Below are 26,518 nucleotides of genomic sequence, written 5' to 3' on the forward strand. Positions count from 1 at the left end.
TTTAAACTTGAGAGGAACATGTTTTGTGATATGACTTGGTATCACCTGTGGAAAATAAAATGTGGACTTTTTTTTATTATTATTATTTTGGTCCCTTGCGTTTACACGGTGACGTTGACATTAGCGCAACCATTTTGGTATTTATTCTAATGAGTGTTTCTTATCGACCAATGACAACACTATTCATATAATCCTCAGCCAATCGATAGGCGACGCTGTGACTCACCATATAAGGAGAGACAGCGCCAAATAAGGAAACGTTGTATCTCTTTATAAGGAGGGAAGTAGTTCCTCGGTTGTGATATTACTCCGCTGTCGCATAAACTGTTAAAAAATATGGTGTTTCTATGCTTTTCTGATCCATAAAGAAATAGATATTGCATCAGAAATTAAGTTATGATGAGTGTGTCTGTACTAACAGACCGACATTAGCGTTATTTTTGGTTCACGATACGGACTATGTGACGTGGCGTAGCCACATTGAGGACGCTCTTCGCGCTTTCCTTTTTGAGAAAGTGCTCGGAGTTTTGGAAATAGAGGAGGAGGATGAACCAAACTGAGCCAGGGTTGACGGGTCCTGGGGGCAGCATCACTTTTGAAAGTTTTTATCGGTAATTTCCCGGAGTCTCCAAAGCGTCAACTGTCCCGGTTTGTTTACATTCTGTGGCCCAGGCGTGTATGCGTTTTATAAGCCACTTGCGACGCAGCACGCTTCAGCTTTTTTAGCTGGCGTTTAGAAACTCGGTCCAGTAAATATAATGTTGCCCAGCCAGGCTGGTTCGGCACCATCTGGAAACGGGTCAGCATCAGGCAGGGGTACCACAGGACACGGTTCGGGGGTTGTCGGAAGTGGGATTCGTCCCGTTTTGGTTCGAGGAGTGCAAGCTTTACCGGGGGTCAGCGAAGGCGCCGGTGCTGCAGGGCGACAGGGTGAGAGGGACGCTGTCGGGATGCTGGGTGCAAATGGTCCAGGGGGTCCGAGAGGCGGCAGACCGGGGAACGGTACCGGGGTGAACCCTCTTCAGACCGCCGTCCAAGGAAACATGGTGGGGTTAAACACTGGAGTTGTGTTGCCCCACGGTGCCCGGTTCGACCCGGACCGGGAGAACGCTCCACTGTGCAGCGGCTCGGATAATGACTCTGACTCCGGTGATGATGATGACCCAGTGGGTTCACTCGGGGACAGCAGGAGAGGTGTGAAGCGAGAGAGGGGGGAGATGGAAGCTGCGGTGACGGGGCAGGAGGTTGGAGTACCTGCCGGAGGTTACGGCATGGTGTCCGGGGGAGTCGCCGGGGCAAAACCGGGGAAGAAGACACGTGGGCGCGTAAAGATAAAGATGGAATTCATTGACAACAAGTTGAGACGGTACACCACTTTCAGCAAGAGGAAGACGGGCATCATGAAGAAGGTGAGTCAGGTGACGCCTCTGGAGCTACAGCAACATTTGAGTCTCTCTTTATGTGTTGATTAAATGGATCATCTACAATGTCCTTTGTACTCAGGTAGTAACTCATAGAGTTAACAGTGACAAGGAGGCGCCTTAATAACATGAAAAATCAAAACAGTGGAGGGGGGAGGGGAGGTGCATGTGGAATTAGCTATAATAGCCTTCATAAAGACAAAGAAACAAAATAATTGTTGAATAATGGGGAAACATGATCATTTGTACCACTGACCAGGATCATGTCTGGTCTCACTTTATTTCATCTGGGACAAAACAGTTGTGGCACAAAGTGACTCAGTGGTTGTGAGGAAGTCAGGACATTCATGACATGCAATTGGGCTGCAAATAGACCTGAGCAAATGACAGTTCTATTTATGACCATGCTCACCCACTCCACCCCCCCCCCCCACCCCCCCACCCCCCTCCTGTCTATCACTCACACATACAAATTTCCAGTTAACCGACACACTCATTCTTACACACATACCCCCTGCAGCACAACTTGGTTTGCTCGCTGACCAGCCTGCAACTATTGCAAGAAAGTTCCCCTCTGTGGTCATCGGTGCACACAGGCTGTTCCCCTCTTCCCTCCCTGCTCCCAGGCGGCAGCCATGTGGCAGTGAGCAGCAGTGGGCTCTGTGTGCCAACAGCTGACTAAACCCCAGGGAAACGGATCAGAGGATGGCAGGAGAGCACTCAAACAGAAGCTGGGGACTGTCTGTGCGAGCATTATGGCAACTGGACATCTCGACGCAGGCAACCAGCATCCCTTGGTTTTAGTTTTCTTCGCTGAGTCTGGCTGACAGAAGTTGCTTCTTGGTAGTCGTGGTTACATCTCTTACGGTCCACTAGATGCAGAGCAATACTTCTTGGGAAACAAACAGCACACCCACCACCCACACGATCGCTGACTTAATAACGCGTCTCTTATTTTGCAGAAACTCATGAAAAGTTGATCATCAGGAAATCGGGTCATCTGTTGACCACAAGCAGGGTATTTTTTTTTTTGTTTGTTTTTTTTATCACAAAGACTTATAAGCTGAGCTTTATTGCAGTCGGAAGAATTTTCAGTTGTCCCCGTGTCTCTTCAAAGCTCTGTGTACTCTGCTGTGTTTCTCTCTCACTTTTTTTCCCTTTTTTCTTATGTATCCCAGACTGTTGTCGTGGAAACTGAGGTGTCTTTATGTAGGCTCTTGGCAACATGAACACTATTTGCCACAATGAGGGGATGGAGATTTTTTTTTTTGAAAATGTTGCCCACACTGTGCCAGCCATCACATAAAACTGACAGGTGGGTGGAGTGGGAAGATTCATAGTAGTTTGGTCTCAGTCTAGGATGAACCCAGCTTCATTTGGAAGGGTGCAGTGGGCAAAGAGGATGCCTGTATTGCGCCCCCCCCATATACGTTTTGGGTTATGTGGCTCCAAACACCTGCATAGTATACGTTGTTACCTCAGTTTGTTTTTGCCATTATGTGTCTTGAGAAGGGTTTGTTTCTAATTATGCCCATACTCTAGCTTTACCCACTTAGCTGTCTTTTTCCAGCAGACATTTTATCATTTCACAGCAGGAGAAGCACAGGTGTAGTTAATGCCATTAACAATGGGGCCCATTCCATTTAGGTGCACCAGGAAGCCGAGCACAATAGCCATCTTGCATAATGCAGAGACTCTAAAACTGGCTCCACTGTGATTTATTTTTTTATTTTTTTTAATGTTTACACCTGGGATTTGTCCATTATGAGATGTCGTGTTATAAATTCATTGACCTCAACTGTTACTTTGGGGCTCATTGTATTGTTAGGTACTTTCAGTCCATGTATGGATTGCTTTTAAAGGTTTGTGAGGATTTGTTTCTGAAATTTCCTCTTTTCTTTGACCACGTGACTTATTGTGTCGAAGGAAGACAAATTGACCCTAGTTTCCCCAAAGCCAAAGAGGATATCTTCAGATAGTCTTTTTTTTTCTTTTTTGTCCAAACCACGGTGTGTATCTCAGTTTGCACATTTATATAAACCCCCGCTGATGACCTAATCAGTTTGAGAAGCTCTGTCAGAAACCTTAGCGAGAATTTCCCTCAATAATTAACCAATCATTAAAATGGTTGTAACTTTCTGTCAATGAATAAATCAGTACTTGAAATGCCTTCAAGCTGCTTTCTAAAACCGTGGTTATTGAACCCATCTTTTCATGTAAAGTGGAGGCTTTGCTCTCAGTCATTGCTGTAGATGTTGTTAAAGAGTCCATATTCTGTTAATTAGCAGATTGCTAACTGTATCTCTGCTGTTTACTAGAATAGGTTTATATCTGCTATAAACCTCCTTTGTAGTGTATTTCTCATACCTCTTAAAGGCTTCATTTTAGCAATTGTCTATTCAGAGAAACCCTCTCCAGCATAATATGGCCCCTTTTTAAAGAGATTTAAATGAGCATCGGTCTTCTTTTAGGACTTTTTGTTTGTAACTGATGGCTAAAAGCAGGTAAACAGTACGATGGACCATTGTTTTGTTGTGGAATTTTTCAAGATAAACACGCTTTGGTTTGGGAATTTTCCCCTTTTTCTTTGTGATTTGATAAACATGCTCGACTGAGATATTTAGTGTGGCAGAGGAGCCAATTACATTCAGACACCAGCGCAACTGCACCACACCTGCAGCCATCAATGTTCATGTGAAATCCAGCAGAGCAAGGAAACTTATTAAAGCATCGTGTAGGCCTGGTTTGTGCTGCCATATAGGAGACTCAAGCTGACAAATTAGTCCTTCTCTGTCTTGGAAGTTGGCCAAACACGAGTCTGTGCTGTTAGAGACCCCGCTGTAGCTGGTGTACGGTTAATAAAGGGAGACGTCGGCAGAGGAGGACGAGTGGAGCTGTGTCGTTCGCTGCGTCTGTAAGGCTGCATTAGCACTCGCTGAGGTGGACCGTGCAACCAGCCAGAAACTCCTTCAATCACCAGAAAAGCTCAACATATGTACATGTTTTTAGTGAAACGGGTGCAATGTGGCACTGGCTTAAGCCTGCAAGTACCCAGCAAGTTAGGACTGAACTGATGGTGGTCAAAATCACCAAGAGCCGAGAGACTGGGGAGGAAGACTTGGAAGAATATAATGTTCTATTACCGCTCAATAAAATCCTTTTAATTTGAGTGTTATTCATCTGCTGCTCGCTCTGTCTGACAGAGTATTGCTCTCCAGCTGACGATGGCACATCTGTCAGCAAGCCTCCGCTGTATTGTGTGCGTGCGCCAAGGTGATGGTAATGGCACTGTGCCTTCACAGCACCAGGAGCATCCTCCACATAACTGATGACTCATCTCAATCAAAAGGCTTTCTCAGGAGTTCACTGCGAGTGCAGCATCGGGATGCGTTTGGTTGTGTGTGTGTGTTGGATTGAGTTGGATTTTGGTGCTCCTTTCCTTCACAGTGGGGAGTTTCGAGTGTGAGCATCTGCCTGCTGTGTAATGAATGACAAGGCAGCAGATTGAGATGGACGCCTTGCATTTCACAGCCAGCTACCTCTGCTTTAAGAATGATTCCTCATGCCCTCTGTCCTCAGGGGTGCTAATAACCCCCCCCCTGCCTTTGGAAGCCGGCCCTTGGCTGTCTCTCAGCGATATCACACTCGCTATTCTGGGAGGCTTATCTTCTGTTATTTTAGTTTCATTTGTGGAATACGTCACAGGTCACTACAGGAGTATTTATAGGTTCTAATGTTTTCTTACCTTTTTTCCACGGGTCCATGTTGGGGAATCTCTTACATTCCTTCCTCGGTTGAGATTAATTTGTGAGTTACGTGAAGGCAGCCCTGATTTGGTTAACTGTTCTCTTTCTTGACCAGATGGTTACGTTTTTATTATTTATCTCTCACCAGGCCTACGAGCTGTCCACCCTGACGGGGACCCAGGTTCTGCTGCTCGTGGCCAGTGAAACGGGCCACGTGTACACTTTCGCCACTCGGAAACTGCAGCCCATGATCACCAGCGAAACGGGCAAAGCCCTGATCCAAACATGCCTCAACTCGCCGGATTCGCCACCCCGCTCCGACCCCTCCATGGACCAGCGAATGAGCGCCACGGGCTTCGAGGAGACGGACCTCACCTACCAGGTGTCTGAGTCAGAGAGCATGGGTGACACAAAGGTGAGAACAAGAAGTGGTCACGCTGAAAATTAAGCATAAAATTGGTGTCTTTGGAAAGATAATGTTAAGGCTGCTGCAGTGAAACCCTATAATTGATTGCTCCTAATTCAGTGCATCTCCTCTGTGATCAGCAACAATGGTTCTTGGGCTCCTCTCTCTGTGACTCACCCTCTGTCTGCTCTCTAATGGAGTCATGAATTGCAGAGTGAGTCTTGAAAAGCACTGATAAAGCACAGGAGAGAGTCACTAATGAATATATTGGGAAATCTTGCCAGAAAAGGCCAGCATACAAGGATAGCAAATAAATCAAACCCACGAGCAGCTGTAGGAAAAAAAAAATGCTATTGTAAACACAGTTTTTAGCTTTTGTCTGTTTGATGTGAGGTTTCTGGTTTAAGCTCGTTTTTAGGTTCTGAAACCATTTTTTATTGAAACCAAAAGGTCTCTGTAGACCCTCAAAGGAGTAAAAACTAAAGGAAGAGCCAGATAAGATGAGGACAGTGATCCCTGTCCTCTGAGGGGAGTCATCCACACGTTACCTATCTGACCTCTCACCCAGGGAAACCTCACAACACCTAAAGATAAATCACTGCAGGTCTGGCCTGTGTTAGGAGGAGAAACATGCAGCCTGCTACATGGAGGCCTTGACTGTTTATGTTGGATTTTGGGATGGAGCTTTCTTATGTTCGCGGATCACACTTTAAGATACTTAAACAGAGCTGGTACCTTCTCAAATCTTGGAATTTTACGCTCAAAAAGGTTGAATAAAACTGCTGAACAGAATCTGAATCTCTTCTAAAAGTTACTTCTTAGCTAATAGTGCGGCGTGTTCTCATCCCACGAGAAACCTGCCGTTTGTGTCCCTTTTCCCACATCACTGCAAGTGGTTTATTATTATTTTTTTTAGCGATCTGAAAATGTGATAAAGCAATAAATTTCTCCGTAGACACACTTCACTGTTCACACTTTTGTGCAATCACGTGCTGCACACCGAGATTCCCCCGACTGTTTACACAGCTTAAGCTTGCCCCTTTGAAGACGGACACTTGCAGGCCCGTTTGCCCGCATGCTGTTTTTACAGGCGCTAACTAACGCGTACCATACTTCGTCAAGGATGGGAGATCAACCTTTGCATGTTAAGCCACTCTCATGCCCGCTCTGCTCATTGATAAAAATTAGATTCTGCCTCTGTTGCCATATATGGTATGGTTTCCCTGCCTGCAGTCTTGGCTGAGGCCCCTCACATTCCTTATAAGCTGCAGCTGTCTTTGGAGTCCTGTGATTTCACCCCCCCTCACCCCCCACCCCCACAACCTCTCATTTAGTGATATGGAGGGGAGGTATGGATGCAGATATGAGCGCGTGCAATGGAAACCGTTGAGCAATAGTTTTCGTCCCATTTCACGTGGCATCTGTTTAGGTGGCGTGCGGTGATGCTCGAGTGATCCACGCCAGGATCAGAGCTTTTATGGCTCGGACGTGGCAGGTAGATAGTTTTTCGGAGAAGTTTCAGTGCAGTCGGTTCACTGTGTGTTTGCTACGTCTGCAGCATCTGGACACTATCCAATATGAGAGTAGTATGTCATGCATACAGTCCAAGCTAGTCTAAACAACTCAAGGTTAGCAGTGGCTGTTGGGGGGGGGAGTGGAGAACTTTTTGACTTTGGCAATAAGTGAAGTAGACATGATTTGGTGCTGTTTGCATAGAATATTTTGCTTATCTTTAAGACTGGGAACTCCTTGAAGGCAACTTTAATTTATGCGCTTTGGAGGTTGTGGTAGGAGAATTTTGTCAAGAGCTGTAACCATGTCGTAGCTTATTGGTTTCCAGCTGCGTGTAGGGACACATGAATCCTTTTAGATACTCGGCTGACAAGGGCGTCCTGCATTGTTCAATATCATGGATGCAGTAGTTTGACAGAAACTAGTTTCAGATAAGTTGTCTGCTAAATTATCAACAGTTTCTTTTCCGGCAGTAATCATTAGCTGTTTGTTGTCAATCTTTCCATCCGAGTTGTTTTATGGTAAAACCAAGGTGGCTGCCTTGGAAATCTCTCTTGCACCTTTCACTAAAATGAGCTGGCTGTAGACGCATCAGTCAACGTGCAATTCCAGCTGTCACACAGGGCAGAATTGGTTGGTTAAAGTGCCTTTAATTGAGCACAGAGGAATCTTAAGATAACGTGTTAAGATTGATGAGTGGCAAGTCCTCACTGCTCGGTTGTTACTGCTCTGTCCGTAGACACAAAACCAACAGCTGAAGGAGAGGTTTCAAGACTGTTCTCTGAGGGCTGTTGAAAGGAATTCTGGGAAATGTAATGTCAAAAATAGAGGTGAATGAGGTAGGATGGAGAAAATCTAGGATGCATGAGAAAACGCCATCAGAGAGGGCCCGGCCCGCTGCTTATTGTGCCTTCAGTACATCCTTCAACGGACACTTAGATTGTTTATAGCTGATTCCTATTACTGGACATGCCTACAGTACAGATGTTTTTATGCTTTTTGGGTTATTTTTGGATGGGGATAGCAAATCCCACAACTCATGCTTGCTTAAAGCATCTATCTTAGCTGAATTCTCAGTGTCAGTCTCCTCTGGTTTTCCCCTCATCCCTCCCTCACTTTCTCTGTCCTTTCCTCCCTTACTTCATCCCTCTCCCTCCATCCTCCCCTCTGCTCGTGCTCTGTGTCATTGCTGTTAAAATCCTGCTGAAGTTTATCTGTTGCTCTGTCATTTGTGTCTTTGCCAAGTAAAAGCAACCAGGAAACTTTCAGGCCTTTGTCCTGAGCAACTGCTGGCATGACTGCTTCCCCTGCAGTTTGGTGCTGGAAACGCCTATTGATGGATTGAACAACTTAATTATTCACTACATTGCACATTAATAAATGCGCATGGAGCATGTTGGCTGTTTTGGAGAGGGAGCAAGGCGGCGTTATGTCACGCAGCCCCAACCCTCCCCCCCTTCTCCCCCCTTTATTTTACAGCAAGCAACTGGACAGGTCAGCCGCCATTGGCTGCACCTCCTCCACTTGGGCTGCCTTGCCTTTTTTAGCAGTCCCAAATGGAGCTGCAAATTCCATGTTGCTGGCAGGGTGACAGACTGGGAGATGGGAGCCAGCAAATGGGAGATTAGATGAGGGCCAGCCACCAGTAAACCACACAATGGGCTCTCTGACTTACACTGCAGTAACCTGCCAGTTGTCACCTTTAATTTGGAATGACTAATCCCTCGTGAATAGGAAATCATTTGTGTTTATCTCTTTTTTTATTGACTCTCTTTAGTTTTCCATCTTTAAAACAATGTCCTTGTCTGTGAGTATTAGGAGGAGGATTTTTAAAAAATTCCTTTTCAATGTACATAACATTAAACAACTGCGCAAAGATACAGAAACCAGTGAATTGAAACTCAAAGAGTTACAAGAACATTGTTCCTGTGAAGTTTGTTTACTGATATCCGTCTCCTGATCGCTGTAATCTGAACAGAACGCAGTAAACTTCTGATGTCCGTTTCTGGCGTTGGAATAGCGTCTCCGTCTTGTAAAATGGATTGCATGGCTTGTTAAGGAGGACGCTCTCAGTGAGAACATCGCTGTGCAGAGGATTCATTGCTTATTCCAGATGACTCAGCCCTCCGCTCGCTCGACTATAAAGTTTTGACATCATTTGCTACGTTTTGGTACCCGATAAAACAAAAGCGGCGTGCTTAGATTTGAGTGTGGTGAGCAGAGCTGAGGCTTGAAATGAGAGATGATTTAAAAAGGTAAGCTGGGCTAAAACTTACAAAAACCTAAGGCAACCACTGAGTTTGTAAAACTTTCAGCCAATGTCTCTGGAGCTGATACAGACCTATATATATATATATATATATATATATATATATCTCAGTCTATGCAAAAAAATGTAATGCCATAAGAATTCTGTGATTGTAAGACAGTTTTTCAAAAAACTTCAGATGGGATACTGTTAAAAGCTCAAAATATATGAATTACGACCAAAAAGTCGCTCGTTCTTCAAATTAAAAACGAGAAATGCATAAAGTTAGATTTTTTTTTGCTTAGAAATGACTTTTGTTGGTCAAAATGGCTGTATTGGGAGGATGGTGGTTTACTTTTTTCTTATCAGGAATGATATGATGTTCTATTGTGTAAAAGTTCACTTAGAGCAGCAGCGGGGTGGACAGGACATGAGGGGGATGTGGATTCCAGGTTTTGACTTAATTCACAAAGATGATCCTCTCCTCGCCTCTCCTCAGGTCTGACAGAATGCATTACAGCACGGTGGTCTATGTTTACGATGCACTGCCGTGACTCTGAAATGAACACCAGCACTGTTTATAGACTATCAGGTTAAACAGGAGACGCAGGGTGATGGTCAAACAAAGCAGTAGGTCAGTGGAAGCTCTGTATGTAGGTCGCACAGATAGTGGCCTTCAGGACGCTGGAGTCGCCACACAGGTTTAGAGCAGACTGATCAAACAGGCTGCACCTTCTGAAGCCAAACTCTGTCCTTGTTGGACCTCAGTAGGGAGACGACTTCAAAGCAAGCGCAGATGTTCCTTTCTTCACCGAGCAGTGCAGTTCTTTAAAAACCGGAACGCGATGACCTTGTGAGCCGTCTTTAAACTATAGTACCAGAATGAGCGTCTCAGTCTGTTACAGGAGCAGAATCATTTTGTGAGAACTGAAAGGTATCAGTTGGTGTTTGTCAGTACTTGTAGCCCCCTGTTGCCTCATCTGGCCTGGAAGGGGTTAAGTCCCCCTGGAGGTGCTCGGGTTTCCAGCCAGCTGTCTGTGCCCTCAGCTGTTTGTACTCTCACCCCTATCCTGTCCCCTGTGCTGAAACAACCTCGCACAGGTCTGACTCTGCTGAGCCTGCTTCACACAGACTAAGAAGTGACACTCTGCTCTGTTGTATCATTTTTTTTGTTCCCTCTTTCACTTCTGCCATAATGGTAAAGATTTTTGTCCCTGCTGTGAGGACGTGCCGCTCCACATGTAACCCCAGTGCCAGTTGTGTTGTTTAGATATAGTAAACCTTAATTGGGGAATTCTCCGGGGAGTGTGAAGAGGTGGCCGCGTTATGCGCCGTCTGCGATTATCAGCCATCACTCGGTGATGAATGACAGGAGTGATGACTCGACTGTAAAGGGCTAATACATTGTTGTGTAAATGTATCCAGTTTTCCTGTTTCGTTGAGAGGGCAGAACAACTTAGTAATCTGTTTGTCCCTCCCCCTCTGAAGCTCGAGCTGCTGTTTAACTAAAGAGGTAAAGGACCTTGGACTGACGGAGCCCCTCGGCAGAACCTCGAACTGAGCAGCTGAGCGTGTGTGTTGGTTCTGTAGGTATTATTCTCAGCTGGTTGTAATGGACAGCACCTGCTTATCCATTATGTGCCCTTATTGAAGACTCGGCTGCAACGGTGGTACTGCTGGATGATTTATTCATCTCGCGTTTTATTTTTATTTCAGTGAGTTAAAATTAAACTTTCATTTCACATCACGAACATTAAGATTTGAGGGGACTGCGGTGTGGCTGTAGCTGGGGAGCTGATCCTTACAGTAGCTGCATTTACATGTTTGCATAGCAGTCTGTCGTAGCAAGGCCTTATCAGCAGAGTCCATGCTGGATCCTCCACCTCTCACCCATGTAATCAGTCACATATAAAAACCAATAGTGCTTCGTCAAAGCAAGATAGTGTCACTTGGTTCTATGTGGACCTTTTTGTTATCAATGATGACTTTCTTTTTTTTTTTTCCAAGGATTTTGAAGCTTACGATGCTTTAAACTTCAGTAACGTGCTCTCTCAGGTAGTCACGCTACCTAATGTGACACATGGCTGCGTTCCCAGACACTAGACCTGTATTAATCTCTCACCTCTTCGGTTATACTGCTTTCGAGGGTTTTGCATTTTCAGATAGCTTTGTCCCAGCTCTGCGGCTGGATTCTAATACAGTCACAGAACGAATGTCCCTCAGAGGACCTGCGGTTCAGGCAAACCCTCAACCTTTTTTTTATTTTTTAGCTCATTTTTATGAGCAATGTGATCCAGCCCTGGAAGTAAAAACAAATGGGGTTACAACCTTAAATATTCAAAAGGTTGCCCTCAAATGAGTGACAAAGAGCAAATTACACTGGGACTCTTTCCCAGTGATTTCCAAGGTTTCGATTGCAATTTCACCTCAGTAAAAAAAAGGATAAGTTAGTGATAAACACATTATATGCATATAGGGTCTTTTTCTGAGGGCCTTGTTAGGAGTGAAGCTTCTGTGCATCAGTAAGTGCAACCAAACATTTCCTGTTGTTCCTCTGTACAGATGATCTCTAACATGTCAGAGGGTGTCCTCACATGAACTTCTTGCTTCAGATCCTTCCACAACATTTTATTTTTTTTTTTTCGATTAAGGTCAAGTATTCAACTTGGCCGTTCCAACACACTGACCTAATTAATTAATTAATTAAGTTTTTTTTAGCGATAAGTATTGATGGCTCGCTGCGTGACCCACTCTGCCATTAGATTCAGTTCATGGGCAATGTTGACAAGCCCTTCTGGTCCTGATGCAATGAAACCGGTCTAAACCATGACAGTAATACCAACATGTTCCAGTTTGATAAGGTTCTTGAGCTGAAACCTACTGTTTTCAGTACTACTCCTCTATCCATAAAAGGTTTTTTTTTTTTTTGTTTTCTGACAGGCTTCTGGTTTGTCACGTGATCTCCTTTTAGACTGCAGATGGACTTTGGTGTTTCTGATGGAGAACAGTGGCTTTCTCCTTGCACCCCTGTGCATCATCGTTGTTCGGTGCTCTCCTGGTCTTATGAACGTGGACATTAACCAATGCGAGAAAAGACTTCAGTGTATTAATAGTTCTCCTGGATCCTTGTATGACCCTGCTGACTATTGCACATGTTGCTCTCGGAGTGATCTTTGATCTATCCATTCCGAGGAAGGGTGACGGTGTTCTTGAATCTTCTCCATTTCAGCACAAACCGCCTGCCTGTAGATCCATAGAGACACTTTCGTACCTTTATTCTGGTTCGATGAGCAATAACAACTCATTTTCTGAGGTCCTCGGAGATCTCCTTTGTTTGTACCATTCAGCACTTGTACAAACGTAGGTTGTACAGACCAGAATTTGAAAGATTTCTGTTCATTTAAAACTCACATCTGGTTGTCCCAGAACCTCTAACTCTTAATTTCACCTTTAACTCAACTTTTGGTCCTTGAGGTTCAGAAAACTTATGCTTTCGGACACCATTGTAGCTTATTTTATGCTTTGTACATTTTCTTTTTTTTTTTTTTTTAATTTGGGTTTAATGACCTGGAACTAGACCCTCAAAGAACACTGATCCCGCAGAAGTAAATGCCAGATAATATGTCGCCTTATTCCCATCCTGCTATTAAAGATCATTAGTATCATGCGATAAGTGTTGGCGTAAGCGTGTAGTCACAGGCATCGTGGGTTTCGTTTTGCTTTATATTCTCAGCCGAACGCCTACTCCGCTCTCATCATGCAGCCCACTCACCAACACATCCTGCTCGGCTGTTCAATGGCCTCTCACATTAGCGTATGGTGTGATGCTACGTCTCATGTCCTTTTTTATCATCTCATTTTTCTGCTTTCTTTGCCCTGTTACTGAGATGTGACGTCACGCGGTAACACGAAAAAACAACAGGAGTGTAAAAGTGATGGTTTTTCTTGCTCTTCAGTGGAGTCGGATTGAGCTGCAGCTGGGTTAGAATCACGAGATAAATGAGCAGAGATGAATGGACAGTGCTGAGTGTTCAGGTGACGGCTTTCAGAGGTTGCACAGTCATGTTTCTAGTGTGCTCAAAAGAAGAGATTAGCTCTCTCTGGGATTACAGAAAAACATTTAAGTTAGCCCTGAGTAGCCATCCAACACTGAAATCCCTCAAAAGTTTGCTCTTGTTTGACATGGAAATGGGATCCTTTAGGAAAACGCTCCCTGCACTGCTTAGTATCTTACACATGGATGCAATTAGAGGGGTCCCAGCCTGTTTCTCTAGCTTGTTTATGCCATTTGCCCTGTGACTATTAAAACCTGCTCTGGTTTCTGTCAGGCATCATTGATCCTTGAAAAACTGCAAGAATTAAAAGCTGCTCTCCCACCTACTCTGCTCAAAAGAGTCAAAGCTCCGTTAATGGTGTTGTTTTAGGAGCCGTTGTGAAACAGGTTTTTACACATGCTGCATTATGTGTATGTGCAGTATGGACCCGGTGCTGGTGTTTCAGATTGAAAAATGTTTCTTAAGCAACAGTTTTCAGTTCAGGTTTCACTTAAAATTCTAGCTTGGGTGACGAACCTTGGATGTGAGGTTTTGCAAAAAGTTTCAATTTGCTTGTTGGGGGAAAATAAGAAAAGACAATGTTGGGTTGCATTAAAATCCGTTTCTTTACCATAACACTCGTACGACTGCATGAGTCGAGGACCAAGTTAAAATCAGAAATATCAAGAAAAAGTCCTTTTTAGAGCGTCATTGCGTGTTGCAGCAGCGATGAAGAAGCTTCTGACTGAAACCACCCTGCTGCTGGATTGGCATGTTGTGTAGGGGATTTGTAGTGTTGTTCATTATGTTGACGAGCTTCGGGTTGGTTTCTCCCACAGGACACACTTAAGCCGACGTTCACTGTCGCGAGCCTACCGGGCACGACCAGCAGCGCCCAGTCCACAGTACCCACCACATCCACCACCATGCAGGTGAGCAGCGGACCTTCGTTTCCCATCACCAACTACCTGGCCCCCGTCTCGGCCAACAGCAACATCAGCGCAAATGGAACTGTCCTCAAGACTGCTGGCGGCTCCACGGGAGTCATGCAGCTGCCCGGTGGCTTCACTTTCATGCCTGGTACGTAGAGCAGAAAAACATGCCGTGTCATGTCCTCAACATCCAGCTCTTCTATTCTCTTTACGGTTTGTTTGTCTCACCCTCATACTGTCACTTCATCTTTTGTTGATGCCACCGTGTTGTCAAGCTTATTAGCTGATTAGAATTTGAATGGCATCGTGGCGCGACCTCCGCCGTCATCTTAGGACGGTCGTGCCTCTGAGCTGTTTACATCACACAGCAGCTCACCAAGACTCGGAGCCCTTGGGTTTTACAAAGCCCACAGTATCCGGGGGAGCCACGTCTGTTGGCGACTGGCCCTGCCTTTGATTGTCACTTAGGGACAGGAATAATTAGGTGAGAGGGACACAATAGACCTGGCAAAAGAGAGCCCATGAACAAGGCCCATAATTAGTCATGAATATTCAATGAAGGATCGGTGGCTTGTGCTGAAATTATAATTGAGGTGTACTTTGTGGAGTCGGATCCTTTGTGTCAGCGTGGTCCTGAACTAGACATGACCCTTCATTAAGGAGGACTCCACAGACACACTTCACCTCATCAACTCGGACTGAAGGCCAGCAGTTTCTGATTTGGAAACCCCTAAAGTCTTTCTAAATTGGCTTTCCATTTATTATTCATTACACTATGCATTTTTTTTTTCTAAGGGAAATTTTGCGTCTACATTTAGGGACCATGACTAGAAGCCAAAGGGTGCCAAGAGGACACAGAGGAATGAGACATAATAGAATTTCAGACGTTAATAGTTAAATATCGCACACTGTCTGTGCTGCCGACTCGGCTCTGTAAAACATAAAAAGGTGTGTTACACACAGACGCTGACCGGTGCAATCTTTTCTGATGTCTGTTGTTTTTACCACGAGGTGAAAATGCCCAGTGCTCATCTCTGTATTCTGTTATATTTCCTGGCAGTGCCACTTGCTAGTTGGTGCAGTGTGTTGCTGGTTGCCTGTGCTCAGACAGACAGACACATGGTGCCCTCTAATGGGCACTCATTCTGACAAACAGGTGAAGGACAGCCAGGCATTGCCTCTGCCCTTTCCCTCCCCTTTTCCTTTTTTTTTCCCACCATCCTTCTCTTCCATCTGCAACCTCGTCTCTTCACCCTCTCCCTCACTCTGTCGCTCGCGCGTTTGCTCGCTTTCTCCTCTTCACCACCTGTCTGCACATAGCAGCAGCGCCAGGTGGAACAACACACCCTCCCACACCAAAAGCTCCACAGTTGACAGCTTGAAAGGGCCTGCCCACCCCATTGCAGCAACTGCCTATAGAGCATATGACCAAATGTGAGGGTGTGACTCCAGAGTCACGTTCTGAAATGAAATAATTGCAGCTGAAGAAAGTACTTCATCTCCAAATGCAAGAGGGATTTAAAAGAGATTAGCAGATTTTATTGTATATTTCCTGAAAATTACTTCAATATGCATGCATGCATGGTTGCCCAAATAAAACTAATTTGTGCATTATTGTGTTAAGTGTCGTGTATAAAGGCATCAGCCAAATTAAAGGTACCCTGTTGAGTTTTTGCACCATACAGATCTTTCTTGTTATTTATTTATCTTTTGTTATTTTTATGATTTATAATTCTTTAAGTGGAACTTTACAGTCGATGGGTCATGCAGAACCTTTGAAATGAGAAGCTAGGGCAAGCGATAGCTGAAGTTATGGCAGCTGCTAGCATTCATGTCCGCAAAAACACAGCTACTGTAAACACAAACTTAGTAAACTATAGAATCAGAATGGTAACATGTTCATATTTTTTCCCTTTCAGCTATTTTAGAAATGCACCGCTTGGCATTCGGTTTAGCTATTTGCCGCTTTGGCTCTTGCCTGCTAGCTGCAAGTGTCTCGAAGGCCAGCTAGCTGCTGTTAGCCACCACGTGGCTAGCAGGAATAGCCTAGCCATGGATGCTAGTCGGCCCTGGTTGGTCGAAGTGAGTTGCATTTCTAATATTGTTGAAAACAACAAAAAGTGAATACTTGTTGTGATTCTAACACTTGCATGCTACCTTGCATAACTAAGGCCTCTCTAATTAAAAAGAACCAAACAAAACTCACTGGTTCAGAGAATTGGCTACAGCAATTGGAGTAAAATGGTCAGGCATTGCCATCTGCTGGTGGCTGGAGATGTGGATGGGCCTTTACTTTGTTTTACAGCAGGAAAAAAAAAATGATGCCCAAAAACAACTTTAATAATAATTTTCTGCGCTGAAATAAAGATGTGAACACAGGAAAAAGACGAGCAACAGATGATAACGATGTGAACAGTAACTCTTAAAAGGATTTTCTTATTGTTGTTGGGATATTGCCATCAAAAACAGATTAACCCAGAACTTGGCGTCTCAGATGCCAGGATTGCACGATGACTCTTGTGTTTACCAATGCAGCAAACTACACGGCATTTGGCAAGCTTTGTAGCTGAGACATTTCTGGGTTTTATTAGCAGACGAAATTTGCAGAAGCAACTCTTATGTGGAAACTGTGGATCCAAGTGTAGATCTGATGTTCCAAACGTGCACTGATCTTTCAGAGAACACACTTCATGATCCGTGGAAAAAGATAGAACAACGGGATATTTTTTTTCTCATATTTGGTAAATCTCTCAGCACACTGAGGACTGGTAATTGTGTTTTAAAATCAATGAAAAGGTGCATTTTGCACATAACCCTTTTAAGGTAATGGCGCTTTTTCTAATTTTACTATCCTTTCACTCTTAGTCTTACCCTTGTGTGTGTGTGTGTGTGTGTGTGTGTGTGTGTGTGTGTGTGTGTGCGTGTGTGTATGCGTGCCCCTGCAGCAGGCACTTCTCTTCCCCCTGGCACCCCCACCATTCCTCTGAGCCAGCTGCAGCATCACTCCTTGGCCCTTCAGGGGCAGCACGGTCAGACCTTGGCCACCGCCTCACAGCCACAGCAGGGACAGCAGGCTGTCTTCCGCTTCCCTGCTGCTGTCTCCCTCACAGGTGATCTGCTCTGCATGCTGCCACAACTCTGCCTGCTTTTACTAATCAGTCATATCTTCACAAAGCTGGTGCTGCCAGAACTGCTTTCGCTGTTTCCTCTTGACTAATAATGATGCACTTAATGCTAGATTTACTAATGTATCTTGCATAACGACTTCTACAGCAAGCAGTGCTACCATATGCTACCCTCTCTGCACCACCCTCCTCATAATAGTGCTGCAGCTGACGTTGTTCCATGGGTGATGTGTATGATGGCTTCATGCCCTTTGTGTGTCTCCAGGAGCAGGGGTTCCACAGCAGCTCCAGGCTATCCAGGTCCATCCTAACACGCAGCCCACCTCCAACAGCGACAGCAGCCCGGAGATCTCCCACACCTCCACAAACTCCACCTGTAGGTCACATTCTTTCTAAAAAGAGACCCGACAGCTTATATTTTAGGTTTGCTTAACACGTATTGTAATGAGAGTTTGTTGAAACAGCAGATGGTGGAGGGACATTTTAAGTACTGAGCACAAAGCTCATACAGTTTAAACACGATGCCTCCAAGCAAATAGACTTTCACATCAGAAAATGCTAATTTACCTCCTTGTGATAAGAAGACGAAGGCACGAGGTGTGAAAGCAACACACAAGAGGGCACAAGCGTCAGTATGTATAAGAGAAAGCAACCACACATTGAGCAAGTAAGAGATAGTCTAAAATGCGATAAAAAGCGCCATCTGCTGGCAGAAATGTGTTCTCGCCTCTTACCCTCAGTGTGATGTCGTTTCTCTCCCTCCAGCAACGGTAAGTCTCCCAGCAACCATTGTCACTTCATCAGTGCCAACATCTGTGACGGGTCACATGATGTACCCCAGCCCCCACACAGTGATGTACGCCTCCACGCCAACACTGACTGACGGAGGGCTGGCCGTGCTGAACGCCTTCTCCCAGGGAACATCGGCCATGCAGGTGTCCCACGCGCAAGCCCAAGACACAGGTGAGACCCTGAACCACGCCTTCTGATACCCGCTGATGACAAATGTGGGCTCTGTTGTGTTTTTTTTTTTTAAATGAATAGTTTGCTGGATGACAACCGTGTTATGCCCTCTCCCAGGTACTGTCCCTCAGGTGTTCCTCACGGGACCTCCTGGCACGGTGCAGATCCCCGTCTCAGCAGTGCAGCTACACCCAGTACGGCAAGATCTGCATTTTACAAGTGAAACTCTCATATTCCCTCTGCAACCAGCATGCCACGTTGACTGCACTAATGCATCCTAACAGAGCACTGGCACACACAGGCCACAGAGTTGTCACCTGTTGCCGTTTAGTATGAGTATTGGTCAGCTGGTATCGTGTTTCCTGTAGTAAAACACATGCAGTAGAGCTAATAAAGCACCTCAGTAGCAATGCATGGAAACCAGAGATTTGCATTTATTTTCAAATGTACAAGGAGTTTAACTACCGTGGCGGCCAAGTTATATTTGGTGTGATTTTTATATTTTTTATACGGCCCAATTAGTTCATAACAGATAAGGATCCACGGTACAGAATATTATTACAAAGTAATCAAGCTAAATGTCAAAGAAAACATGAGCATGGTTGCATTACAGCGCTCCAAGGTTAATAGCGGGCGGTGCCGCAGGATCTGTGCTGGCTGTTGTGTGATGTGGTGGCTTGCGATTGGCCGTCCGATGCGTGGTCTCCTGACATGGCTGTGTTTCGCTCCAGATGGTGATTGGTCAACAGTCGAGCGGCAGCAGCAGTAACCTGACGGAGCTCCAGGTGGTCAATCTGGACGCAGCACAGAACTCGAAGGGTGACTGACAGACGGCTGGAGCTGTTTAATGCGACAGATCCAGGGACAGACACACACACACACGCACACAGACACACACACACACCTCTATTTATTGATGCCTTCCTACAAAGTTTAACATCACTCTTCTGAATGTGATTTTTAAGAACACACGTATACATACACAATCAAGGGCATATGTGTGGCAGACCCTTATACAGTATAAAGTACTTTTTTGATCATATATATATTGATATATATATATCTATATATATGCATAGAAGATATCACAATATCGATCATTGGAGCCTATTTTCTATGCTGTTGGATGGTGTTATGTTTTTGTGTGAGTGTTTTTTTTTTTTCTTCTTCTTTTTCTTTCCTTTTTTGGGGAACGTTTAATTACACACACACTACAAGGTGCCACAGCTTCACACCAGCCAAAGAGACATTTGTTTGTCTGAATGTTCCAGTGTGAGCAGTTTGCGCACGAGCAAGTGTCTGTGTACGCATATCTGGGGTTTGTAGATGGGGCAGAGAGAGAGGCTTCGAGACTTTGGGGAGAAAAAAGAAAGAAAAAAAAACCCCAAACCAAAAAAAAAGAAGGAAGGAAAGAAGATGAAACGTTTGGAAATGTAAATAATTTTTAAAAAGAAATTGATACCTTGTATTTTTAGCCAGGTTTAGTTTGCGCGTCAGCATGTAGTTTTTTTTTTTTTTACGTAGTGGTTTTGTATGTACATGACAATGATTTGCATAAAAGAAACTGAATTATTTACATGTATATGTAAATTAATTTAATATACCTTCTTATATTGATATACTGTCACACTGTCTGAGAGTTTTCACTGCAAGATGGAGAAAGAACGCTCAACTCTTTTTTTTTTTTCTTTTTTGATTGGAACATTTGCAGGACTTCCAAGTCCGCTTTGCTGAGTCACCAAACGTACACGCGTACGAGCGTTAGGATTTACTGCCGTTTTATATCCTGCACGAAAGGGAAAGTTTCAGTTCAGCTGCAGGTGGCACCATCCTTGGCATCAGTTCTGCGTGCGACACGTCCCAGTGGAGCGCGGATCTGACACCTTCAGGTGTTAAAACTATGACGACGTGACGGCAATCGTGATCATCGTGCCATCAATATTTACTTCAGTGTTCACGGACAGAAATACGAGTACAGCCGACATGTCGGCTGATATTTGACCCGAGAGCCTCAACGAGGTTTTTGCTGAATAAGTTCAAAACTAAACCTCACATTAGCAGCAGCAAGAGGCTGTAAAGAGTTGAATCTCACGTGGAAGCACTCTTTGTTTTTCCAAGAGCTGTTTCTGTGAGATCATCCAATGAGGAGCACATCAGATGCTTTAAAATGTTTACAGCTCCTTCTAGAAGAGCTGTAAGACCCTGACTGACTGACTGCAGTTTGTTTGTATCTTTTGCAATCATTAAGAATGAGTTATTACACTGAGAGCCTCCTTTCTGCACCGTAGTGCCTCTTATCGATAGCTGATTTCTAAAGCACTGCAAGGCAACAGAGATGTAGGATTTACTTATTTCCAGAGCAGCTCACATGGCTTCGGACCTGTCACACGATCCTCTGCTGTTCCCCCAGAGTGAGATTTTTGACTCATTTCTCCAGAATTAGCTGGATGACTGAGCATGGCAGGCTGGAGGCCAAAGAGAATCTGACGGAGGATAAAGTTCCCATGCCGACAGGCGTTCAGTTATTCACTGCCAAGAGAGGTCAGTTTCACGCTCTGCGTCCTCTGGTCTGCTCATGTTGTCACGTCATCCTATTAGCAGAGGGAAAAAAAAAAAAGGACACATTACAGGCATCCAGTTCTCTGGTGGTTCTTCAGAAATGTTTATTTTTTGAAAGATTATTGAGAAGAATTTGTGGCTTTCACCTTGTAATTGAAAGAACTGGTTATTTTGTGAATTTTTGTTTTATTGTACAGACATTTTGTAATAAAACAAGATGAAACAAACTGTTTGAAGAATGACCACATCTCCTGCTGAGGAACGCTTTTTGTCTTTTTATTTCTTTTATCCAAAGTGAGAATGTTAAACAAAGCCTCACTGTGCCGAATGAAACCTAATAAACGTATGCAACAGCAGCGGCGAACCGACGCCTCTGCAGAGACGGCGGCGAGCGTGCGCCTCAACTTAATGTTCCAATAACGCATCGCACAAATCACACAAACTGGCCATGAGAGAGATATGAGAAATGTCCCACGTTGGACCAAAGCGGAGATGAAGAGGGAGCTTGATCTAAGATGACGTGAAGTTTTTTGTTTTAACCGTACTGAGTCCTGTACATCTTTACAAACCAAACGAAAGCCTACGCGATATCAGAGAAGCATAAGATCACGATTAACCGGTGACGCAGAGACCCCTCGCACATCCACAGTGTTTAATAAGGCATCTTCTCTCCCTGCCAGTGTCTTCACAGACCAAAGTGCTGACAGCTCCCTCAGCATCGCTGTCTGGACTGCCTTTTTTTTGTTGTTTCTCCTCCTTTCTTTCAACAATTAAAATAATATATAAGCATGCATTTACACCAGGTATGATATATCTATTGCTACTGTACACATACAATATACAACTGTACAGGACAAGTTGGAAAGATAGTTGATAAAAAATGTGCATGATTGACAGTTTTAAAAAAAGGTTCCCTAAAATAGAATATTACTCCTGGGACGTCCAAGACTTTTTTTCTTCTTCTTTTGGTTCATGGAAAAAAAAAAAAAAGACACTACAAACACGAATGAAGACCATGTGCAAATGTGATTCCACGCATGTAGTTGCATAATGTAGCTCAGGTGCGAGAGTGGCAGGTTGGAGATGGGACCGGGTGAAAGAACAAGGCTGAAGACCAGAAAACTCGTAGATCAGTGAATAACTGTCCAGCCTCCAAAGCAATTAAACGGCCAAAACTCGAAGCCGGTAAACACCTACCAAAAACAACTGAAGCATTCACACGAGAACCAGTTCTGTCAAGCTGCATCTTGATAATCACACACACGAGAGGTCAGGCAGGGCTGGAAATTCAGACGCCACTTCAGAGATTACGAGGCAGGCAACACGCGACCTGTTCTAGCCTGCAAAGCCAAGCACCAAGCGTTTCCTCCTCAGTCGAGATCGGGATGAAAAAGTAATACTGCAAGTGAACGCGACACCTTACGGGAAGTCACGATAACCTACGAAGGAGCTCGGAACGCACCGGTTTCCAAACTGAGACCCTTGAGCTGTTTCAAGCGTTTGGAGATTAATAATATTTGGAAAAATAGATTTCTTTTTCAGTCTTCTCTCTAATCATCGCTGTTCTTTTGGATTATTAAAAAAAAAAAAGACACTATAATCACACACTTAATGTACAAAAGACACTGGTTAATACGATCAAGAGGTTTGCTCCTCTGTGCGTTCCCACGAATGGAGAAAATAACTGACAACACTGGTGTGTGTGAGGAGAAAAAGCAACACTGAGTCTGCAGAATGACGTTCCAGAGCAAAAACTAAAGTGGAATAAGAAACCAAATAAAACTCTTTTTCCGGGTCTCTTTCCACAAATGACGTCACATTTCCTTCATCTGAAGGATGAAAGTACAACGTAATGTATGTCGTAACAAGTGCAATGCAAAGAGGTTCCTGTGCAAACTGGCATCATTTGCAAATTCACCATTGAACTAAGTATGATGGATGGTGAAATCTTTGGGCGATGGCGGTTAAAGATGACCTTTGAGAGCACGGGCACTTAAAGACAAAAGCAAATTAAAACAAAGTAAATACCATCTGTGCAGTCATTCACTGACTGTTGAGTTTCCTCTGCTCTTAATACAACACGAGTTAAAAAGGCAACCTGAAACGAAGAAATAAATAAGATGACTTGGCTTTTAAAATGAGCGCAGTATCATAAATACTGCACTTCATTATGTATGGAACTGCAGGTACATATAGGGTTCGGGGGTATTCCTCCACTGCCTCTCGTCCTCAAACAGACACCATATGGGGGTGGGGGAGGGTTTCAGATAAAAATGTTTCTAAAGGAAACTATTTGCTGTAACTGAAAGGTGTGCTTCCACACTAAGGCGATGACATTCACAAAACAGGTGATGATGGGACAGAAAATAAATACACAGACATAGTTTCTCCTTGATATCATAAATTACAGGGCTATCATCTTTTGGCTGGTGAAAGAGAAAGATGGGAGGGGGCAGTGAGAGAAACTGCAGAGTCCAGTGAACATCTCTCTGCACCTCGACCTCAGTCCTCCTCTTCCTCCTCTGCTGGCGGGGCAGTGCATCTGTGCTCTGACCTGCTCAGAAACCAGACCAAAGCCTTTCCGTGGTGGAGTCTGGGAGGTCAGAGGAAGCGGAATGATGAACCCGTCCGTATGGGCTTTAACAGCCTTGCGGGGGAGACCGGTTAGTGGTAATGTTTTGCCGACCCTGTGCCACCGGTACGGCAACCAACCCCCCCACCCCCCACCACCACGGCCCAGTCCAACCCGACCTGCCTGGCCGCGGCAGATGGAAGAACAGCAGGATGATTACGGCGAGGACGAGGCAGCTGCGTGATATTTGACGAAGGCGATGGCTGCCAGCTCTTTGCAGAACTCCTCCAGCACGATCACCCCCTCCAGCAGAGTCATGTGGTCGATACTGCCAGGGCAGACAGAGAGGTGAGTGCATTCCAAAAAACAACTGAGGAAAAGAGCTCAGAGCCAAGTACAAATACGTACGTGATGCCCTCTGGCTCCAGGCCTAATAATCTCTTCCTCACGAGCAGCAGTTTGGGTGTGAAGTCTGGGATGCGATGAATCCTCAGCATGAGATCTCCAACCACCTAACACACACACAACAACCCATTCTAGTAGAAAATGCAGCCATTACAATATTAAGCGTGCTCTTCCACATTTTAAATACCATTTAAAATGGTGCTACTCAACAGGCGTAACCCGAGTAATGTGGCATCTCCTGTAAAGTCGCTGGCCACTTAAACAAGGAAGAAAGGAGTCTTACCCTGACGATGACCGAGAACAGAGACCTGCAGCCGGGGGCCAGGTTGATATACGGGTCCAGCAAGTATTCATGCAAGTGTGGGTGTGGTAACAAAGACAGCTTGGACAGCACGGCAGTCACCTGCAGGTTCACATCGTAGGGCTGAAGACGGAGAGAGAAAAGGGAAACGAACCGATGTTAGTCAGAAACAGGAACACGTTCCCAAGGATTACGATGAGAAACCCACGCATCGCTGTAAGAGTGCATTTCACCTCTGAATCTCTACTGTTCATCTTCACACTTTTACAACATTTTACAAACGATGTCAAATGAGATTCAGCGCTTCGGCCCGCTTCATTTATTCGTTTGTCCATTTATTTATTTATTTTCAAAGAAACAGAAGGTTTTTTTTGCACCATCAGCAACACGAGTGTAATTTCTATACCTGCCACGAAGTGTGAAGGGAAGCATCTGCGCTCGCTTTCACAAGCCATTTTGTTTGTGGAAAGAAAGAGAAATCCAAAAAGCCAATTCTAGTGACTGATTTGCATGCAGAAAGCTCAATTTAATCACTGCAATCTGACTTTATCTGTACTGCCAGGTTAACAAAAATGTATCTTGAGACGAATCACGCTAAATCTTTCCCATGAAGCTTTTAGGCCAGGGAACCTTTTTGACTAAAAAATTTGGAAATTCATTTCAATGAGAGCCATATAATATATTTTAGTAGCTCAGTAGCTCTTGGCACGCTTTCTTTCTGCTGTCTCCTGCCGGGTTTTTTGATGCAAAGGTAGCATGGCGCGTGTCGAAGTGCCGCTTTACATTCGACCGTTTCATCGATGTAATTTTGTCATTGCAAATTAGACACACCGCAGAATTTGCTCTCTCCACAAAGGCGAATTCTTCAGTCCATTCGGCCTGAAATGTACGATACTCGTCATCTTTTTTTCTTTTCGCCATCTTCTTCGTCGAAGGGTTAGCTTTGAGCTAACGACCGAGCAGACTGATTCAAAAGGGGGCGTTTACCTGTTTTACGCTGCAACGGCCAACGTAGTCCAGTATCATCCAATTAAAATAATGGACAATTGCTCCTGCAGCCCTGAACAGGACATGAGCAGTGAAAAATCGATGGATGGATTAAAACAAGTGAGAATATTTTGTTTTATCTGCGAGCCAGATGCAATCATCAAAAGAGCCACACCTGGCTCGCGAGCCATAGGTTCCCGACCCTTGTTTTAGGCAGTTCAATCTAGATTCAAGTGGTGCTCCATTAACAGCAGGCTATCTGTGTTTACTCGGATTTAATCAGAGCCAGAGTCTGGTTTCCCACAGCCAACATTGTTGGGTCGACCAAACTCACCTGATCGAGGATGCGACCCATCCTGTCAAAGAGCACCTTGAGGAAGTGACCCTCGAAGAACGGCATGTCCAGGTTGCACTTCTCAAAAGGCTTGGGAGTTCCCCTCCAGTCCCACCGCTGGCAGACCCCACAATAGTCCCTGAACTGAGAACGGTGAAGGCAGAAACAATAAGACGCTGCTTTCGCTCTGTTCATAAGGAAAAAAACTAACGAACAAGAGTTGACCTGTCTGTGTGCGTCTCTGAGGTAGGTGTCGTAGCCCGTGCCTTCCACATGATACGATGACTTGGCCTCATCAGGCACCAAACACAGGAAACTACAGAAAGCACAGATTCCGAGTTACAACTTGGGCTGCGACGCGCCACACGTGCCGTGAACAGGCTGTGACCCGTTGACCTGACCTGTTGACAATCTTGTGGACCTCCGTCTTCCCGTCCGACCGGGAGTGATCGGGACTCTGCGGCGGGGAGGAGCTGAGCCAATCGGAGCTCGGCAGCCTTCTGTCGGGGGAGAGGTCATCGCCGAAGAGTGGATCCTCCTCAAGGTCCCTGCAGAAAGAGCGCACATCTGTTCTGGTTATGTGTCTGAATTTGAGAACACGACTCTGTTCTTTACTGTTAAAGACGAGAAGCTTCTCCTTAAGTCAGCATTTTTTAACTAGCTTAAATGTCTTTCATCTGTATTTCAAATTAACTTGAAGGTATGTGGAGAACAAATTTGTATGATGCAGAAACAATTATAGAAGATGGCGAGAAATCTCTTAAGGATTCGTGACTTCATTGGGATTTCCATTAGATTACATTAACCAAATGCAGGAAACATGCAAATTAGTGCTCAATAGTTCACAACTTTGATTTAGAGTAATAAGCAGCTGAGTTCTACTGTCATGCTCCGACTTAATCAGGGCTCAGGAGAATGCTACCAATTAAAGGATGAAGTCGGAAATTAAGCAGAAGAAGTGGCAGAATATCTA

At 44.7% G+C, this 26,518-nt stretch overlaps 2 protein-coding genes across 7 annotated transcripts in view; one reads left to right on the top strand and one right to left on the bottom strand.

The window, feature by feature from the left end:
* fhip2a (FHF complex subunit HOOK interacting protein 2) overlaps window positions 1-26,518 on the bottom strand; it is a 57,374-nt gene that overhangs the window by 25,490 nt on the left and 5,366 nt on the right. The window contains exons 12-17 of one of the 2 annotated variants that reach the window (XR_011917029.1): window positions 25,947-26,093; window positions 25,771-25,861; window positions 25,546-25,689; window positions 24,207-24,347; window positions 23,927-24,030; window positions 21,715-23,846 (exon numbers count right to left, since the gene is read on the bottom strand). Coding sequence is in view for 1 of the 2 variants with exons in the window: in XM_072391311.1 (XP_072247412.1) it covers window positions 23,735-23,846; window positions 23,927-24,030; window positions 24,207-24,347; window positions 25,546-25,689; window positions 25,771-25,861; window positions 25,947-26,093 (739 nt within the window). In the remaining variant the exon portion in view is untranslated. Of the gene's footprint in view, window positions 1-21,025; window positions 23,847-23,926; window positions 24,031-24,206; window positions 24,348-25,545; window positions 25,690-25,770; window positions 25,862-25,946; window positions 26,094-26,518 lie in introns of those variants that run through there. The other variant, XM_072391311.1, reaches the window with a different exon arrangement.
* Window positions 501-20,014, top strand: srfb (serum response factor b). Of its 5 annotated transcripts, none has more exons than XM_072391314.1 (8): window positions 501-1,409; window positions 5,316-5,582; window positions 14,207-14,447; window positions 17,245-17,409; window positions 17,690-17,800; window positions 18,190-18,387; window positions 18,505-18,606; window positions 19,119-20,014. In XM_072391314.1, the coding sequence occupies exons 1-8, from the start codon at window positions 759-761 to the stop codon at window positions 19,154-19,156; spliced, it is 1,773 nt and encodes a 590-aa protein (XP_072247415.1). In that variant the 5' UTR covers window positions 501-758; the 3' UTR covers window positions 19,157-20,014. The 5 variants fall into 5 exon arrangements, with proteins under 5 accessions (XP_072247415.1, XP_072247416.1, XP_072247413.1 ...); XM_072391315.1 differs by having other exon boundaries at window positions 5,316-5,549; window positions 18,505-18,581; XM_072391312.1 differs by having other exon boundaries at window positions 502-1,409; window positions 18,505-18,581.

The sequence above is a fragment of the Leuresthes tenuis genome, unplaced genomic scaffold (assembly GCF_036924035.1).
Source record: "Leuresthes tenuis unplaced genomic scaffold, fLeuTen1.0.hap1 SCAF_8, whole genome shotgun sequence".
NCBI lineage: Eukaryota > Metazoa > Chordata > Actinopteri > Atheriniformes > Atherinopsidae > Leuresthes > Leuresthes tenuis.

What these genes read in the sequence shown, in the direction of transcription:
- srfb (XM_072391312.1), top strand. Translation starts at nt 759, where the DNA reads ATGTTGCCCAGCCAGGCTGGTTCGGCACCATCTGGAAACGGGTCAGCA. An exon ending in AGAGCATGGGTGACACAAAG is followed by an intron (nt 5,583 to 14,206) that starts GTGAGAACAAGA and finishes TTTCTCCCACAG; the next exon opens with GACACACTTAAGCCGACGTT. An exon ending in TGGCTTCACTTTCATGCCTG is followed by an intron (nt 14,448 to 17,244) that starts GTACGTAGAGCA and finishes GTGCCCCTGCAG; the next exon opens with CAGGCACTTCTCTTCCCCCT.